General features: G+C 43.7%; 1 protein-coding gene across 3 annotated transcripts in view; it reads right to left on the bottom strand.

Annotated features, from left to right (window-relative positions):
• LOC140739349 (protein phosphatase 3 catalytic subunit alpha-like) overlaps positions 1-20,709 on the bottom strand; it is a 414,361-nt gene that overhangs the window by 180,221 nt on the left and 213,431 nt on the right. For all 3 annotated transcript variants that reach the window (XM_073067568.1, XM_073067567.1, XM_073067569.1), the window contains one exon: positions 14,973-15,173. In XM_073067568.1, the coding sequence (XP_072923669.1) occupies positions 14,973-15,173 (201 nt within the window). The remainder of the gene's footprint in view (positions 1-14,972; positions 15,174-20,709) is intronic.

The following is a 20,709-nucleotide window of genomic DNA, read 5'->3' as shown; positions in this document are numbered from 1 at the left end:
GCAAATCACTTCATCTTCATACCATCTGGAATCGCAAGGTGCCTTGGAGAGGTTTCATTCTACCCTCAAGAATATGATTAGGACATATTGTATGGAAAATGAAAGTGATTGGGATGAGGGTATAAACTTACTTTTATTTGCAGTAAGGGAATCGGTACAAGAATCTTTAGGTTTCAGTCCATTTGAACTTGTATTTGGGCATAGAGTTAGAGGATCTTTAGCTTTATTAAAAGAACAGTGGATTAGTAAGGAAGTACACACTAATTTGTTGGACTATGTTTTGAAATTTAAGGACAGGTTACATAAAGCTTGTAGCTTAGCCAAGGAAACTTTAAAATTGGCTCAGTAGAAAATGAAAACTTGGTACGATAAAGAAGCCAGGATGAGGATGTTTAAGCCTGGAGATAAGGTGCTGGTTCTTTTCCCAGTGCAAACGAATCCTTTACAAGCTAGATTTCATGGTCCTTATGAAATTGTGTCTAAAATCAATGATGTGGATTACTTGATAAAAACTCCAGATCGTAGAAGGGCAACACAAATTTGCCATATAAATATGATAAAACCATATTATAAGAAACAGTCTGCCTCTGTGACTGTTGCAGTTAATGATAATGAATTTGATTTAACTTGGAATATGATAGATGATTCATCTGAATTTCATTCTAAATCCAACATTGTTTCTGTCAGGTTACCAAACTCAACCATTCTGGAAAATATTGATGAGAAATTAGCACATTTACAGCCAGAGCAGAAACAGCAGATGAAGAAATTAATTTTTAAATATAAGTATTTGTTTCCAGATGTTCCAAGAAGGACTACTATAGCTTCACATGATGTAGATGTTGGAGATGCCAAACTCATTAAACAACACCCATATAGGATGAACAGAGAAAAATGTGAACTTGCTGAGAAAGAAATTGTTAGAGAATAATATTATTAGACCTTATAACTCGAATTGAAGTTCACCCTGTGTTATGGTGTCAAAACCAGACGGTAGTATTAGGTTTTGTACAGACTATATATAGGATGGTGAATGCTGTAACGAAAACAGATGCATATCCAATTCCTAGATTAGATGATTGTGTAGATAAAGTTGGAAAAGCAAAGTTCCTTACAATGATTGATTTATTGAAAGAGTATTGGTGTGTTCCACTAACAGACAGAGGGAGAGAGATTTCTGCATTTGTAACTCCATCTGGGCTATATGAATATAGTGTTCTTCCATTTGGGATGAAGAATGCCCCAAGTACTTTCCAGAGGATGATTAACTCTGTGATTCAGGGATTGAAAGATACAGATGCTTATATTGAAGATTTAGTGACAGGAAATGATACATGGGAAGCACACATTATTGCAGTGGAGAAATTGTTTGAAAGGCTTTCAAAAGCTAACTTAACTATTAATTTAGCTAAGAGTGAATTCGGACATGCCACTGTGACTTACCTTGGTTATGTTGTGGGTCAAGGTAAGGTAGCTCTTGTTCAGGCAAAAGTTTGGGCAATTTTAGAGATTCCCACTCCAACAGGAAAAAAAAACTCTCAGGAGATTCTTGGGAATGGTAGGATATTATTGAAAATTTTGTAAGAATTTTGCTAATGTTGCCCTTCCATTAACTAACCTCTTGAAGAAGAATGAGAAGTTTGTGTGGACAGTGCCTTGTCAAGAAGCATTTGAGAAATTGAAAACTATGATATGTCAACAACCTGTGCTCAAGGTACCTGACTTTGAAAAACCTTTTTCATTAGCTGTAGATGCTAGTGATGAAGCTGCAGGAGCAGTTTTAATGCAAAGGAATGAGGGTGATGAGGTTGATCCTCCAGTAGCTTACTTTTCTAAGAAATTTAACAAGCATCAAAGAAACTATTCGACAATAGAGATGGAATTGTTATCTCTTGTTTTAGCTTTAGAACATTTAGACGTATATGTTGGTACAACTCAAAAACCACTTATTGTCTACACTGATCATAATCCATTAGTGTTTCTGAGTAAGATGAAAAACAAAAAGTTATTAAATTGGAATTTGATGTTACCAGAGTACAATATTGTGATAACTCATATTAAAGGTAAAGATAATGTGGTTGCTGATTGTCTATCTCGATGTTGAATGTACAATGTAATTTTTTTTATGGAGTGATATTTTTTTAACAATTATAACACACCTACTGTATTGCAAGTTGTAAGATGTTATATGATGATACTATGTATACTGCGTATGTTATAAAATTTGTACATTTGTTTATTTTTCTTGTAAATAATCATTAAAATTTTGTTCTTGACAGACCAAAATTTTTTTTTGGAGGGAGGTGTTACATACCCCTGGGAATCTTGTACTTGTCATGTGACAGTGGTGTTGAAGATATGCTGGACCTAAGGTAGTGGTCCTGTGATGGTGGAGTGACGTCATTTTCCCACCAGTAGAGGTCATGTGTCAGGTTTTTTTTTACTGGGTATAAAAGGAGGACCCCTCCCTGTGAGGAGGGGCAGTTCGTGGCTGGATTTGCCATTTTGGCTCCATGCCACTGTGTGGTCCAATATTATGACGCAGTTTGGTTGAAAGGTGGAGTTTTATTTAATGCCTAAAGTTTAAAAAGTCATTACCAGCAGTTTCTTTATAATACTGCCAGTTAAAAATCAGTGGAGAGTGAAGATCGGAGTTCGGGAGCTAAAAGATCGAAGAAAGTCGATTTCGACGGTGAAACAGGTTCGACCTTGTTTGATCCTCATTCGGAAGGAATTCGTTGGCTGTGCCCGTGTTAACTCCTGCAAATAATAGCAGAAAGGGTTGGGTACAGTTTTGTAAAGGAAAGGTCAGTGCCTTTAAGCCGTTTCATTTTAATCTTCGTAAATTATCTGGGAAAAGTATAGTTCGACTGGGAACTGCAACAACATGATGTGAAAGAAAATTTAAATCGTCTAAAAAGTCTCTCTGTCAAGAGGGGCCGGATGGACCCAAACGCAGGACGCAGGCACTGAAGTACTAGGGGGAGGACAGGATGGGGATGCCATGGCACTTAAAGGTAGCTGGGGTTCAGGCAGTTAGAGTTCTGGCAGGCGGAGCGGAGCTGCTCCCGAAGTCCAGACAGGCGGAGTGGAGCTGCTCCCGAAGTCCAGGCAGGCAGAGCGGAACGACTCCCGAAGTCCAGGCAGGCAGAGCAGAGCGACTCCCGAAGTCCAGGCAGGCAGAGCGGAGCGACTCCCGAAGTCCAGGTTCAGGCAGGCAGGTAGGCAGGTCCTCGAGGTTCAGGCAGACAGGTAGGCAGGTCCTCGAGGTTCAGGCAGAAAGGTAGACAGGTCCCCGGGTTCAGGCAGACAGGTAGGCAGGACCTCGAGGTTCAGGCAGGCAGGTAGGCAGGTCCCCGGGTTCAGGCAGGCAGGTAGGCAGGTCCCCGGGTTCAGGCAGGCAGGTAGGCAGGTCCCCGGGTTCAGGCAGGCAGGTAGGCAGGTCCCCAGGTTCAGGCAGGCAGGCAGGCAGGTCCTCGAGGTTCAGGCAGGCAGGCAGGCAGGTCCCGGGTTCAGGCAGACAGGTAGGCAGGTCCCCGGGTTCAGGCAGGCAGGTAGGCAGGTCCTCCAGGTTCAGGCAGGCAGGTAGGCAGGTCCCCAGGTTCAGGCAGGCAGGTAGACAGGTCTAGGTGGCGATAGGCTAGCGAAGAGCCCTCCCTGGGCGGGCCACATGTATCCCGGGTAAGGGCGCCTCCCCGGAGGCCTGGGCACGACGTGGACCCCTGGGCGGGTGCGGGCACTATCCCAGAGTTCGGGCGGAAGAGAAGGAGGGGGCAGAACCCTCGCCGGGCCACAGCGGGTTGGCCGGAACCGCCCGACGGAGGCAAGGGATAGGAACAGGCAGAACCCCCGCCGGGCCACGTCCCATTGGCCGGAACCGTCCGACGGAGGCAAGGGATAGGAACAGGCAGAACCCCCGCCGGGCCACGGCCCATCGGCCGGAGCCGCCCGACGGAGGCAAGGGATAGGAACAGGCAGAACCCCCGCCGGGCCACGGCCCATCAGCCAGAACCGCCCAACGGAGGCAAGGGATAGGAACAGGCAGAACCCCCACCGGGCCACTGCCCATCGGCCGGAGCCGCCCGACGGAGGCAAGGGATAGGAACAGGCAGATCCCCCGCCGGGCCACGGCCCATCGGCCGGAGCCGTCCGACGGAGGCAAGGGATAGGAACAGGCAGAACCCCCGCCGGGCCACGGCCCATCTGCCAGAACCGCCCGATGGAGGCAAGGGATAGGAACAGGCAGAACCCCCGCCGGGCCACGGCCCATCGGCCGGAGCCGCCCGACGGAGGCAAGGGATAGGAACAGGCAGAACCCCCGCCGGGCCACGGCCCATCAGCCAGAACTGCCCGACAGAGGCAAGGGATAGGAACAGGCCGAACCACTGCCATGCCGAGGCAGGTCAGCCAGATGTGCCCGACAGGGGCAAGGGGTAGGAATGGGCATAGGTCCAGGTTGACCAACACAACAGCTATGACCACGGAAAAATTCAGAAACGGCCGGCAGACAGCGTGACCGCGCAAAACACAAAACCGAGCGGAGAAGCGGGACCAGCGCATGGGAAGAAAGGTGGGATAGCGGACCAACCTGGCAGTACTGGTACGGGCAGAGAAGCATGCTGAGAATAGGTCTGAGCCCGGGCGGGATAATAGAATGCAGAAACGAGTTCGGAGCCAGCGGGGAAACAGAACAAAATGACCACCCATCTGGTCCCAGTCCCAAGGCCCCTTATAAACACCTGCAGCTCAGTGAGTTACAGGTGTGACTCCTTGAATTAGGAGGGTCCTAACTAGATCATGGGTGACGGGAGGGACAACTGCAGGACCCGGAGTCCAGAGCCCCCGGACCAGATCAAAACCCGGAACACAGTTCCGGATCGGACCCTGACACTCTCCTTTAATGGACTGTAAGCATTTTGAACTTTTGCAGTACTACTTTGAAGAACTGTTTTTGCAACATCGCTTTAAGAACTGTTTTCGCTTTATTCCGTTAAGAACTGTTTGAGCTGCCACACAGCAGCTAATTTCCGGTTACGTTAGTTGTTTGTTTACTTTTGGGGGTTTGTTTTTCAGTGTTTAATAAATGTTTTATTTGTTATTAAAAACCCTGCCTCACTTATATATTTACTGTTGCTGAATCCGTAACAGGGTGAACAGCTTTATGTTCCTTGGCATACACATCACTGAGGATGTCATGTGGTCTGTACATAGTGGCTGTGTGGTGAAAAAGTATGAACAAGTTTGGTATGGGTCCCCAAATCCTAAGGGCTTTCTACAGGGGCACAATTGAGAACATCCTGACTGGCTGCATCACTGCCTGGTATGGAAACTGTACTTCCCTCAATTGCAGGACTCTGCAGAGAGTGGTGCGGACAGCCCAACGCATCTGTAGATGTGTATTTCCCACTATTTAGAACATTTACAGAGACAGATGTGTAAAAAGGGCCAGAAGGATCATTGGGGATCCGAGTCACCCCAACCACAAACTGTTCCAGCTGGTACCATCCGGGAAATGGTACCGCAGCATAAAAGCCAGGACCAACAGACTCCGGGACAGCTTCTTCCACCAGGCCATCAGACTGATTAATTCACGCCTATACAATTGTATTTCTATGCTATACTGACTGTCCTGTTATAAAGTACTATAAATTGCACATTACACATTTAAACAAAGACATAACATAAAGATTTTTACTCATGTATGTGAAAAATGTAAGTACCGTAGATTCCGGACTACAGAGCGCACCTGATTAAAAGCCGCTGGCTCTAATTTTAGAAATAAAATCAATTTTTTAATTGTAAAGGCCGCACCGGATTTTAGGCCGCACCGCTACTTTTAAATATACATACGTATCGGTAACACAAATTACGTTGCATATACTTTTTTACTGAACAGCACGAACAACATTCCAATAACTCCTAGCGACTGGTAAAAATATATATACTGCAGCCTACCAGGAAAAGTTATTGATCGCCTTTAACTTAAAAGCAGCGTTTTCGCTCGGGTCTGATGAGCTCGCGTAACGCAATCGGGTCTAATCAGGTCTGATGCGCTCAGGTCTGACGCGCTCGGGTCTGATGCGCTCGCGTAACGCGATCGGGTCTAATCGGGTCTGATGCGCTCGGGTCTGACGCGCTCGGGTCTGACGCGCTCGCGTAACGCGATCGGGTCTAATCGGGTCTGATGCGCTCGGGTCTGACGCGCTCGGGTCTGATGCGCTCGCGTAATGCCCCCACCTTCCCGTATATATCCCACAAGACACGGCAAAACCGGGTGTGACGTCATAGCATCCCGGGATGTAGTACAGAAAACAAATATAGTTAAAACACTTCTAACTTTAACTAACAAATGAATTACTAAGCAAAAATATTATAAACTAAGTAACTGCCATAAAGGCAGCACAATGCTTTTCTTCGAGTGTTTTCCATGTTGATGAGGGTGAGTACAAATGACTGATTTACAATAATTTAATTGTGAAAGTGCGCTTGATTTATCGTACAATTTCATTGGACCTCTGTGAACTACTCATCAATTTTATTGGTCTACTGTTACGAGGCAAAATGTTTACGAGGCGGCATGAAAAAAAACCATGTATTAGCCGCTCTGGATTAAAGGCCGCAGAGTTCAAAGCTGTTCAAAATGTGGGGAAAAAGTAGCGGCTTATAATCCTGAATCTACGGTAATAAAGTCAATTCAATTCAATAGTTACAAGAGAAGCAGTAATCATTTAAAACTGGGTTGTTAAAAGATTTCACCTTGCAGACAGTAAATTTATGGAATAATCTATCCTGAAGGATTGTGACAACTTGGTCTTTGATGGTATGAAAAATAGGAGATAGATAAACTTTTTAAAAAACTGGCACAGAAAATGAGTTGAGTCCTGGTTAGATAACAATGAAAAAAGGCAGGGTAGGCTTGAGGGGCATTATAGCTTACTCCTGTTTTGAATTCTTCATGTTCCTGCACATTGTTTTCTATCCGCTGTTAAACAGGTTCCCTGTCGCTATTATCAGTTGTAGCATTGTAAAAAAAGAGAATGATTAGCTGCTGGGTATAAACGGGAACTGAAGCTTTCAATCCGTGATGCCAATACGGAAATAAAGAAAGCAGTATCCATTCACTGAAACATACAGTACATAAGGTTTTGGCCCAAAATGTCGACAGCACTTCTCCCTATAGATGCTGCCTGGCCTGCTGCATTCCACCAGCATTTTGTGTGTGTTGCGTACATCTATAAACGTAACTTGTACCACCAAGCAAGAGAAATGGTATATGCATTACATGCAAATCCATCAGCCCAGGATTGCTGAACAGAGCCGCCCAGTATGTTCAACCATCGTGCCTGGGTTGGCAGTGCAACATACTGGGAAAACACTTACCGTACTTTTGTTCCATACTTTCCCTAGACACTAGCAACCTTGTACTTCTCTTAAATTAATACATACACAGCTTATACTCCTAAAACTTTCGGATCAAAGATAAGCCTAACTACACAACTTGCATGAAGGCTACTCAGGTGCTCTCACCTTCATTACTGATACACCAAATCTTGTCATCTATTTTAATTCCTCCCAAACTCTTAAATCCATCTTTCTATGCACATTTCAATGCTATCATCTTGCAGGTCCCATTAGATAGTGCAAGTTGGCTGCAAGTGTTAGCCGCAATTCCAATTTTCTGATTTTATAGTGGTCTGGAGCTAATATGGTTGTCAAGTGACTCCAAGCTGGGGAAGAATATTCCTGTCCTTTAATATACTACATTCAGGGGACTATATAATTTCAACATACCTTTTGGATACAATTTCCAGCAGTCCCATTAGCAATGACTAATTTGTCTCCTATGATCTTGAGAAAACCAATCACATATGTTATAGTTAGTCAGAAATTAATTCTGCAGACAGATCACCAAAAAATACGCAGGTGAAGAGTTGCCTCACCTGGGAGGTCTGTTTGGGGCCCTGAATGGAGGTGAGAGAGAAGGTGAATGGGCATGTGTTGTATTTCTGTCACCTGCAGGGAAATGGGCCAGGAGGGAGAATTATCCAAATCAATCACCAAATCTGATGGCTCTGTATCTCTACTACAGAGCATTCTCCATGATCAGACCTGGTTGGAAATCTAAAGCCTTTTGTAATGACAGAGTTCATCAGTTTCCTACTGGAAATCACTCCTCTCAGACCTCCAGATACCAGCAATGCAAGAAAAGTACAAGCAGTCTCAATAAGAGCCTGAATCCCAAAAGGTATGTTGTAAGCATATCAGATTACTTCCAAAACTAAATGTGCATATAAATTGGGTGCATCATTTTAATAAACAGAATTATTATGTAGTGTTATAAAGAAATAGGAATTTTTAAACTAGGGGCATAATTGGATGCACAACAGCTGTGGCAAGGTTTGCATGCCATAATTTACTATAAGGTGACACTTAAGAGAATAAATGGCTGTAATGCTTCACTCAAGTTTTTAATGCACATTTTGAAAGCGTGAATAACATCACACTTTAGTGAATCCCCACAGTATCCAGTGACTCTATAATAGCTATCTCAGAGACTGCTGTCAGAACATCCTTCAAGAGGGTGAAATCTTGCAAGGTGTCAGGCACTGACTGTGTTCCTGGCCAGCTACTGAAAATCTATTTGCCTAAAATGGCTGGTATGTTAAAGGACATCTTCAACCACTCACTGCTATAACAAGAGATTCCCACCCACTTCAAAAGGGCAGCTGCCTCAATGACTATCATTCAGTAGCACTCACATCTTCTGTAATGAAGTGCTTCAAGAAGTTAGCGATGGATAGAATTAAGCAAAGCCTGAGCAAAGACCCACTGTAATTTGCTTCTTGCCACAAGTCCACAGTGGGCCCAATTTCATTGGCTGTTATGGAGTACCCTTACAACTTCAAAACACATGTCAGCCTGATGTTTATTCATTCAATTTAATGCTTTGCACTCAGCACCATCATCCATTCAGTACTAATCACCAAGCTTCAAAACCTAGGCCTCTATACCTTCCTCATTGGGAAATAATAGTCAGTATGGATCAGTAATATCAATTCAGCACTGATGGTCAACACAGGTGCATTTTGAATATGCATGCTTAGCCCACTGCTCTTCTTTCTCTACACTCATGACAGTTTGGCTAGGACAAGTCAACTCAAACACCATCTATAAATGTGCCAATGACACCACTGTTGTTGGTAGAATCTCAGAGGCATACTGGAGAGAGGTGAGCAGCTGGATGAGTGGTGTCACAACAACCTTGCACTGAACGTAGTCAAAACGAAGAAACTAACTGTCGACTTCAGGAAGGGGGGGAAGTTGGAACAACTTACACTAGTCCTCACTGAGAGGTCAGTGATAGAAAGGCTGAACAGCTTCAAGTTCCTGGCTGTCATCTTCTCAGGGGATCTATCCAAGACACAACACACTGACAAACACAACAAAGGTCAACTTAGCAGCTCTGCTTCGTTAGGAGTTTGAGAAGATGTTTATGTCACCAAAGACTTTTGCAAATTTCTATAGATGTACTAAGGAGAGTATACTGACCAGTTGCATTACAGCCTGAAATGGGAGGCTCCAATGCACAGGATTGCAAAAGGCTGCAGAAGGTTGAAATCTCAACCAGCTCCATCACAGGCACAACCTTCTTCATTAAGGACATATTCAGGAGACAGTTCCTCAAGAAGGCAGAATCTATCATTAAGGGCTCTCACCATCTAGAATATGTCTCCTCCCACTACTACCATCAGGGAGAAGTTAGAGGAGCCAGAAGACCCACACTCAACAACCTAGACACACATTCTTCCCCTGCCATCAGATTTCTGAACTGTTCGTGAACATTATACTGTTATTCCTTTTTCAATCTATTTTTGAAATGTAGAATTTTTTTTGACTTTGCACAGTATTAGTACTGCACAACAACAAACTTTACAAGACACATTCAGTGATAATAAATCTGATTGTGACTCAATTTCTGGAATTTATGTTTGGAGTTGCTCCCACTCTGCAGCTATGACTTTATCACAGAAGGATTGGAAACTTGCCATGTTCACGCATGGGTATGATTTTCGTTGTACTTCAGTTACCAGGCCATACTGGGAGTAGTTCTGAGGAATTCTTGAAAGTGAAACAAAATTAATAACTGTCATCCTACACCAATATTTAATGGTTGTCAATACTTCCAAAAGAAAGTTTCCTCACAGTAAACAAAAAAGGAAGTGTTGGTTACACTCAGAAAACCTGGGCATATCCCATGATAACTTTTCACCATTAAATGATATCGGAAGTTGAAGAAACAGATCTCAGCAATTAAACCTGCAGTTATTGAAGGAACTATGGGCATAATTTAGGAAGATGGATAAGAAGACATCCAGAATGGCAACCAGGCTGAAGAAAAGAGCAGCAAAACAATAGAGTAAGGGACTTCTACAATATCATAAAGTTATACAACACTGAAACAGGCTTTTTGACCTAACTCATCCATACTGGCCAAGTTGTCTACTTCAGCTAGTCCCATTCCTCCACATTTGGCCCAGATCACTCTAAACATGTTTTCCATGTACCTGTCTGTTTTAAGCAGCATAATCTGCAGTGCACGTTCTCTTTAGTCACAACACAATACTCTGCATTCTGCTGCTTTCCTTTTTACTGCCTCAACACTCTTCTGCTGCTGACAGAAAAAGTAGGATCTCCCAGTAGCCACCCTTTTTAATTCCACTTCCCATTCTCATTCTGATATGTCAATCCATGGCCTCCTCCACCATCGTGATGAGGCCACACTCAGGTTGGAGGAGCAACTCCCTGTATTTCATCTGGGTAGCCTCCGACCTGACGACATGAACATTCCCTTTTCTCCCTTTATTTCCTTACCATCAACTCCCTCTGGTGCTCCTCCCCCTTTTTGCTCTTCCACGGCCTTCCATCCTCTCCTGTAAGACTCCACCTTCTCCACCCCTGTATCTCATTCACCAATCAACCTCCTAGCTCTTACTTCACCCCCTTCCCAGTTTCACCCATCACCTTGTGTTTCTCCCTCCTCTCCTCCCACCTTCTAACTCTGACTCCTTGTCTTTTTCTCGCAAGTCCTGAGGAAGGGTCTCAGCCCGAAACGTCAACTATACTCTTTTCCATGGCTGCTGCCTGGCCTGCTGAGCTAATTTTGTCTATGTTGTTTGGATTTCCAGCATCTACAGATTTTCTTTTGCCAGATGTGCCTGGATGGTACAGAAATAAAACTTCTCTCAGTATCTTGGTGCATGTGCCTGTGGGCAGCACAGTAGCATTGCAGCTACCACAAAGCCATGCATTACAGTGCCAGCGATCAGTCACTGGGGTTCAGTTCCCAGTGCTGCCTGTAAGGAGTCTCTCTATGACTGAGAGAGTTTCCTCCCACATTCCAAAGACATACATTCGGGTTAGGTTTAGTAGGATGTGGGCATGCTATGTTGGCGTCAGAAACACAGCAGCACTTGCCATCTGCCCCCAGCACATCCTCTGACTCTGTTGGCTGTTAACGCAAACAGCACATTTTACTGTATGTTTCAATATTTCGATATACATGTGACAAATAAAGCTAATCTTTAATCTCTTTTTATACTAGGCCAATACAACTGTATCCGCCTCTACCACTCCCCCGGCAGCTCATTCCATCTGCAAATCACCCCACCCTTTGTGTGTAGAAGATACCCCTTAGATCCCTTCTAAATCTTCACCCCCTCACCTGAAACCAACACCTTCTAGTTTTAGATTGTTCTACCTTGAAAAAAGACTGTGATCATTCACCTAACCTGTAATTTATAAATCTCTCTGAGGTTTATAACTCACCTATGCTCCTCTCCTAGACCCGGCCATTCCAGGCTGTCCTGGCAGTTCAAGCCCTCCGGTCCCTGCAGCATCCTCATTAATCCTTTCTGAACCTTTCCAGCTTAATGACTTTCTTTTTACACCCAAGTGGCCAGAATGGGACACAGTACTCCAAGTTGGGCCTCACCATCGTCTTGTACAACTGTACATGTTGCTCCAACTCTTATACTTAAATGTCTAACTAAGGAAGGCATGCATGACAAACATCTTCTTCACCACCCTGTCTACCCGCATCTCAACTTTGAGGGAGCTATGTACTTGGGTCCATAAGTTCCTCCGTTACTCTCCAGGCTCTAATATTTACTGAGCAACTCCTGCCCTCGTTTAACAAATCAATGGGCAACACCTCACACTTCTCTGCATTAAATTCCATCTGCCATTCCCACTTCTCAAGTTAGTCTAGATTCCCTTGTAAATCTTTTCATTGTCTTCACTACCAATTTTGGTGTCATCCACAAACATACTAACCAAGTCAGCAAAGATGTCATCCAATAGTGATCCCTGCAGCACATCACTGAACATAAGAACATGGAAGCAGAAGGAGGAGTGGACCAGTTAGCCTTCATGGCTACTCCTTCATTCATGTAAAAATCTTTCACTTCAGTTCTACTTTCCTTGGCTAATGTATTGTGTCTTGATTGCCCTTATTGCTAAAAATCTAACCATCTCAGTCTTCAATACACCCAAAGACTGAACTTCTGCAGGTCTCTAGATTAAACAATTCCAAATTTTTGTTATAGTCTGAGTGAGTGAAGAAATTTCCTCATCTCTCTTCTAAATGGCCAACTTGTTATTTTGAGATCATGACCCTTGTTTCTGGACCCCAGTTTCCAGGAGAACTACAACATCACATCTAGTTGCATATAATTTAAGACACAAGCAGTTTCTGTGGATAAGGACCAAATTACAAGTGGCTGAAAACTATAAGAAAGTCAAGGGCTATGAGAGGAAGCAGAAAACCTGTGTTCAGGCTAAGATTTGGCCAACTATCATCTTACTGAGTGGCAGGGCAATCACAAGGGCGGACTGTTTTACTCCAGATCCTTCTGTTCTTAAGACATACAGTGTGTGGAATGCATGTCAACATCTGACACTTATTTATCACCACATACAAGGGGTGATTGATAAGTTTGTGGCCTAAGGTAGGAGTCAATTTTAGAAAATCTACCACATTTATTTTTCAACATAGTCCCCTCCATAGTCATCAGTTAATAACTCATCAGGGGTGACTGATAAGTTCGGGGCCTAAGGTAGAAGGAGATGAGTTATTAACTTCAAACTTTCTGCATTATCACTCAGAGTTGAACTGCATGTGCATGTAACGAGAGCTGTATAACTCATCTTCTAACTTAGGCCATGAACTTATCAATCACCCATCTGTGGACACTTTCTGGAGGTCCAAGATCCGTATGCTCCACGATCGCTGGACTAACCGTGTAAATGTAAGAGGGGACTATGTTGAAAAATAAATGTGCTAGGTTTTCTAAAATTGACTCGTTCTATTTTAGGCCATCAGCTTATCAATCACCCTTCATATATCCCTCAATTTATAAATGGGGAAGTGTTCCAGGAAAAACATTCTGTCAAGCAAAATTTCATAAGTGTAATTAAGAGTTGATATACAGAAAGATCTTTGGGTCATTATTATTCTCTGAAAGTGGAGACAGTAAGTATAGTGAAGAAGGCATTTCATGTGTTTGCCTTCATAGACTAAGATACTGAGTATAAAGTCTGGACCCGTTGAAAAGCATTGTATTGTATACCGAGTACGGTATACCTTACTATAGGAAAACCATTACAAAAGTATTAGATAGAAGGTATTAAATGTCCCTCTCTTTTCCCTTCCCATGGCTTCAGTCTGTAGGTAACATCATCTACCCTCAGGCATTCATCAACTTCAGAGACTCTGACTGGCCCCCAACTACCAGCCCTGTCTTCCTCCTTCTCCAACTCCAATACACAAACTCACACCCGAATTCAGTTCCCTTATGGCTTCTTTCCTGTGAACAAGAGCACCAGACCCACTACTGAAGTGTACTATGCAATAATGCACTGTGCTTGTTTAATGTCTGAGATCATTTTCTGGGCTGCTCTGTTTATATACTCGCAAATGTTGGCATCTGCACTTCCATTGATGTTAAGGAGTTTTTCTACTATTCATTTCCTTGGTTTCAGAGAGAGTGACCAACCACATCACCACAAGACTTGACTGTTATTTTACCTTGATAGGCAGGGACTTTCTGCCTTTCCTCTTAATGCCTTTTTTGTTGTTTGAATAAGGTGGAAAATTGTTTGTCTACTTAGATCAATATAAAATATATTTAAACATTATGCAAAGAGGACCAAGACACTCCCCAATGATGTCTGGCCAATATGTATTTCTAACAAACCACAAAAGAGTTACTTATTCAGAATATCATTGTTTCAAACTATGGAAGCAATCTAGAGTTGTATCCTCTAGTGGCTAACCATAATGCACAGTTAAGTCTGGTTTGAGAATGATATAAAAGAAATTAATAAAATGCAGGTTAAAAGTTAAATAATAATTATGTGCAAGGTGAACGCGCAATTAGTCAGTAAAGCAGTTTTAACACCAACATCAAGCTATGTTTTTAAAACAGAATTCAAACCTTAGATTTTACACTTATGCAATTCTGACTTCCTTCAAAACTCTTGTGCTGGAACATTGAAGTATTTGTTTCCTGAACATGCATGTCAGTGATATAGACTAACCTTTCTCCTTGACAAGCAGTCCCAAACTTTTGAATCGTCTTTCAGCTTGTGAGAACTCAAAATGCTTAGAAATTCCTTGGAACTACCAATGCTCCACTCCCGGGTAAGTAACCAGCAACACAGATCCCAGCTAATTCCCTTGCAAAATTCTCAAGACATATCCAGACAGTCATGTCCCAATCACCTCAAGGCTCCTATCTCCAGTGACACAATATGGGGAGGTTTTCAGTGCCCCAGTTCATCCTTAATAAGAGCCACACGGGGCAATCTATAAGAATAGTTCAGTTCTTAAAACATTTGCAACTACAGTTTGCATTTTTTATTTGGTATATAGATGTTTTACATCTCAAAATGATAAATCAGTGTATTTCTACCTGTTACGGGAGCCTCTATATCCAACATTGTTTTTTCTTGGCGAAGAATGGAAGCTCCTTCATTAATAATTCGAAGTGCTACATTTTCTTCTACTCTTCCCTCCTTGGTGAGATGAGCTTTCAAAAGGTCGACCCGTGGCTTGCCTTCACAATCAAATACTTCCTTCATGGTGAGTCGATGACTTAATGGGAAAGGAACAGCTATGACAGAAAAAAAACAGAAACAGAGACAGAATCTTTAGATAACTTTATCATCCGAATTGCTGCATTTACTGAGTGGAGATCAACACAGATATATATTATACATCGTTGCGGTTAAAAAAATCTTAAGTTACAATTTCTTTCTGCTGCATATGATAATCATCATAATCCCCAGCAGCAGCTGCTTAGTTATTGCATTTTCTTTGCTTTATATTTAAGAATCCCTGCATTGGAGCTGGGGCTTGATAAACAGATAAAAACAGAATTTTTAAAAACTGCAATGCAGGAGTCTACTATAAAACAGTAAAAGCTCCAAATGTCCAGTATTTTCAGTTTTCAAAAAACTGAGGTGGAGCTAAGGAGCTAATGGCGCCTAACAGTGTCTCCTTTGCTTGCATCTTCAGAAACAGCTCTATTTCTATCTCTAATATCTCTATTTTTCCATTTCAGAGTTCTTTAGAAGACCCTGACCTAGAGTTACACGTTGACTTCAGTTCTTGTGGGATTGGGACCCGCTCTCGGGGTCTCACGACCGACCAAGGAGGTACCAAGAATGAGGCCTAGAAGATTAGTTCACCTTTGGAATTCCGGGATTCATGGCCCTGGAGGCGGGCGGTCTCGTGGTCGGTGCCTCTGCAGGGAATCGGTGGGTTGTGGGAGGACACGGAGATTGAAAGCAGCAAGCTGGCTGTTGGCAGTGTGCCCACAGACAGGTGTTCTTTGGACACAGAGCTCAGAAAAAGCGACGCAACAGACTTTCAACATCTCAAATCAGTAAGTCCTTTGTTATGTCTCCCCTCTCCCTGTGAAAGGGGTCACCTCTTTTTAGAAACATAAAAAACCTACAGCACAATACAGACCCTTCGGCCAACAAAATTGTGCCAAACATGTCCCTACTGTAGAAATTACTAGGCTTACCTATAGCCCTCTATTTTACTAAGCTCCATGTACCTATCCAAAAGTCTCTTAAAAGACCCTATCATATCGGCCTCCACCACCGTTGCCGGCAGCCCATTCCACACATTCATCACTCTCTGAGTAAAAAACTTACCTCTGATATCTCTTCTGTACGTACTCCCCAGCACTTTAAACCGGTGTCCTCTTGTGGCAACCATTTCAGCCCTGGGAAAAAGACTCTGACTATCCACACGATCAATGCCTCTCATCATCTTATACACCTCTATCAGGTCACCTCTCATCCTCCATCGCTCCACGGAGAAAAGGCCGAGTTCACTCAGCCTATTCTCATAAGGCATGCTCCCCAATCCAGACAACATCCTTGTAAATCTCCTCTACACCTTTTCTATGGCTTCCACATCCTTCCTGTAGTGAGGCAACCAGAACTGAGCACAGTACTCCAAGTGGGGTCTGACCAGGGTCCTATATAGCGGCAACATTACCTCTCGGCTCCTAAATTCAATTCCATGATTGATGAAGGCCAACACACCGTACGCCTTCTTAAACACAGAGTCAACCTGCGCAACAGCTTTGAGTGTCCTATGGACTCGGACCCCAGATCTCTCTGATCCTCCACACTGCCAACAGTCTTACCATTAATACTATAATCTGGCATCATATTTGACCTACCAAAATGAACCACTTCACACTTATCTGGGTTGAACTCCATCTGCCACTTCTCAGCCCATTTTGCATCCTATCAACGTCCCTCTGTAACCTGTCACAGCCCTCCACACTGTCTACAACACCTCCAACCTTTGTGTCATCAGCAAACTTACTAACCCATCCCTCCACTTCCTCAACCAGGTCATTTATAAAAATCACGAAGAGTAAAGGTCCCAGAACAGATCCCCGAGGCACACCACTGGTCACTGGCCTCGATGCAGAATATGACCCATCTACAACCACTCTTTGCCTTCTGTGTGGCAAGCCAGTTCTGGATCCACAAAGCAATGTCCCCTTGGATCCCATGCCTCCTTACTTTCTCAATAAGCCTTGCATGGGGTACCTTATCAAATGCCTTGCTGAAATCCATATACACTACATCTACTGCTCTTCCTTCATCAATGTGTTTAGTCACGTCCTCAAAAAATTCAATCAGGCTCTTAAGGCACGACCCGCCCTTGACAAAGCAATGCTGACTATTCCTAATCATATTATACCTCTCTAAATGTTCATATTTAGATCCTCTCAGGATCTTCTCCATCAACTTACCAACCACTGAGGTAAGACTCACTGGTCTATAATTTCCTGTGCTATCTCGACTCCCTTTCTTTAATAAAATGACAACATCCGCAACCCTTCAATCCTCCGGAACCTCTCCCATCCCCATTGATGATGCAAAGATCATCTCCAGTAGCTCAGCAATCTCCTCCCTTGTCTCCCAGAGTAGCCTGGGGTACATCTCATCCAGTCCCCCCAACTTATCCAACTTGATGCTTTCCAAAAGCTCCAGCACATCCTCTTTCTTAATAACTACATGCTCAAGATTTTCAGTCTGCTGCAGGTCATCACTACAATCACCAAGATCCTTTTCCATAGTGAATACTGAAGCAAAGTATTCATTAAGTACCTCTGCTATTTCCTCCAGTTCCACACACATTTTCCCACTGTCACACTTGATAGATCCTATTCTTTCACGTCTTATCCTCTTGCTCTTCACATACTTGTAGAATGCCTTGGAGTTTTCCTTAAACCTGCCTGCCAAGGCCTTCTCATGGCCCCTTCTGGCTCTCCTAATTTCTGAAGCTCCTTCCTATTAGCCTTATAATTTTCTAAATCTCTAAAATTACCTAGCTCTCTAAACCTTTGGTGAGTTTTTCTTTTCCTCTTGACTAGATTTATTACAGCCTTTGTACACCACGGTTCCTGTACCCTATCACTATCTCTAAAATGCTCTCCCACTGAGAGGTCTGACAACTGACCAGGTTCATTTCCCAATACCAAATCAAGTACAGCCTCTCCTCTTGTAGGCTTATCTACATATTGTGTCAAGAAATCTTCCTGAACACACCTAACAAACTCCATCCCATCTAAACCCCTTGCTCTAAGGAGATGCCAATCGGTATTTGGGAAATTAAAATCTTCCATCGCAACAATTCTGTTAATATTACACCTTTCCAGGATCTGTTTCCCTATCTACTCCTCGATATCCCTGTTACTATTGGGTGGCCTATAAGAAACACCCAGTAAAGCTATTGACCCCTTTCTGTTCCTAATCTCCACCCACAGAAACTCGGTAGACAACCCCTCCATGGCGTCCACCTTTTCTGCAGCCGTAACACTATCTCTGATCAACAGTGCCACACCCCCAGCTCTTTTGCCTCCCTCCCTGCCCTTTCTGAAACATCTAAAACCCAGCACTTGAAGTAACCATTCCTGTCCCTGAGCCATCCAAGTCTCTGTAATGGCCACCACATCATATCTCCAAGTACTGATCCACACTCTAAGCTCATCCGCTTTGTTCACAACACTCCTTGCGTTAAAATAGACACATCTCAAATCTTCAGTCTGCGCACGTCCCTTCTCTATCACCTGCCTATCCTCCCTCTCGCACTGTCTACAAGCTTTCTCTATTTGTGACCCAGCCTCCTCTTCCCCAGTCTCTTCAGTTCGGTTCCCACTCCCCAACAATTCTAGTGTAAACTCTCCCCAGTAGCCTGAGCAAACCTCCCCGCCAGGATATTGGTTCCCCTGGGATTCAAGTGCAACCCGTCTTTTTTGTACAGGTCACACCTGCCCCAAAAGAGGTCCCAATGATTCAGATATCTGAATCCCTGCCCCCTGCTCCAGTCCCTCAGCCATGCATTTATCCTCCACCTCATTCTATTCCTATTCTCACTGTCATGTGGCACAGGCAGTAATCCCAAGATTACTAACTTTGCGGTCCTGCTTCTCAACTTCCTTCCTAACTCCCTGTAGTCTTTTTTTAGGACCTCTTCCCTTTTCCTACCTATGTCATTGGTACCAATATGTACCACAGCCTCTGCCTGCTCTCCCTCCCACTGCAGGATATCTTGGACACGATCTGAAACATCCCAGACCCTGGCACCTGGGAGGCAAACTACCATCCAAGTTCCTTTCCTGCGCCCACAGAATTGCCTGTCTGACCCCCTAATTACAGAATCCCCTATCACTACTGCCTTCCTCTTCCTTTCCCTACCCTTCTGAGCCACAGGGCCAGACTCTGTGCCACAGGCACGGCCACTGTTACTTCCCGCAGGTAGGCTGTTCCCCCCCTCCCCCCAACAGTACTCAAACAGGAGTACTTATTGTCAAGGGGTACAGCCACAGGGGTACTCTCTAGTACCTGACTCTTCCCCTTCCCCCTCCTGACTGTGACCCACTTGTCTGTCTCCCGTTGTCCCTGTGTGACCACCTGCCTATAACTGCTTTCTATCACCTTATTAGGGGAGACAGAGCCTGTGTGGTATGTCGAATTACCGGGTGAATGAGCAGTCTTTGGGGTGCTGTAAGTCTGTGTCTTCACTGATGCGTTGCTGCACGCTTAAGAGCTAGGTGGGGGTGGGGGCGCCAGTGATTTTTTTTTGCTGGTGGGGGAGGGGATCATTGCTTGGCTGCTGCTTGTGCATGGGAGGGGGAGCTGGGGGGAGCTTCGGTGTTCTAACATTTAACTGTCATTCATTCTTTGGGGCATTCCTCTGTTTTTGTGGATGGCTGTGAAGTAAAAGCATTTTGGGATGTATATTGTATACATAAAATGGATCTGACATTAAACGTATCTTTGAAACCTTTGAAACATTCTAAAGCCGAACTTAAGTCAGTTTTTTGTTGCTAAAATTTTCTTCTGACAATATGTGTCAACCATGCACACTATATATTTTGCTTTCAGAATGTTGCAGGTGGCTGTCAAAACAAGCAATAAGATTAATAACCAATCCCACGTGTTTGAAGAATGTGCTGATCAGCAGTGTCACACTGGTGTGTATAAGTGCAGTTGGTAACAGTTATTCAGAATTATCTCCAAGAAATGTGAAACTTTACTGAAAAATATGGGAAAGGCTGAACTACTCAGTAAATAATCCAGACTGGTCTCTGGAAAATCAGCTGGATTTCAGAGCATACATTTCAAACACTGCAAATAGAACTAAAAATCTATTTGCAAATTTTGGCGCTTCCATCACCAACGTTAAGCTTAGCTAAAGTTTAAAAAAAAACATGAAAGAGGAGAAGCAAAGACCTTGACCCACTGCAATATGCTTATTGCCACAATAGTTCTACAGCAGATTCAATCTCACTGGCTCTCTGCATTTGTGCTGATGGTCTCAGTGGAACCCCTCTCCATGGGTTGAAAACTGTAACCAGTGGTTGATGATCAATACTGATCAGTAATTCAGCTCACTAGTAACTTTATCACAAATGGGAAAAGGAACAAGATGGGTTTCGGTTTTGCATTTTCATTTAACACTGTTTTACCCTTGATATGTTTGAGTTTTCCAATGCCACCCTTGAACACTGCTGTGGCATCATCTAGTACCTTTCTTAATTTGCTTTCAGTTGACTCTTTTGCAGGGGATGTGGCTTGCAAATAGTGGATGGATCTCCAATAAAGTTGCAG

Source organism: Hemitrygon akajei, chromosome 15 (genome assembly GCF_048418815.1).
Source record: "Hemitrygon akajei chromosome 15, sHemAka1.3, whole genome shotgun sequence".
Classification (NCBI taxonomy): Eukaryota; Metazoa; Chordata; class Chondrichthyes; order Myliobatiformes; family Dasyatidae; genus Hemitrygon; species Hemitrygon akajei.
Note: the sequence above shows the minus strand (reverse complement) of the source record. Positions and strands in the feature narration are given on the sequence as shown.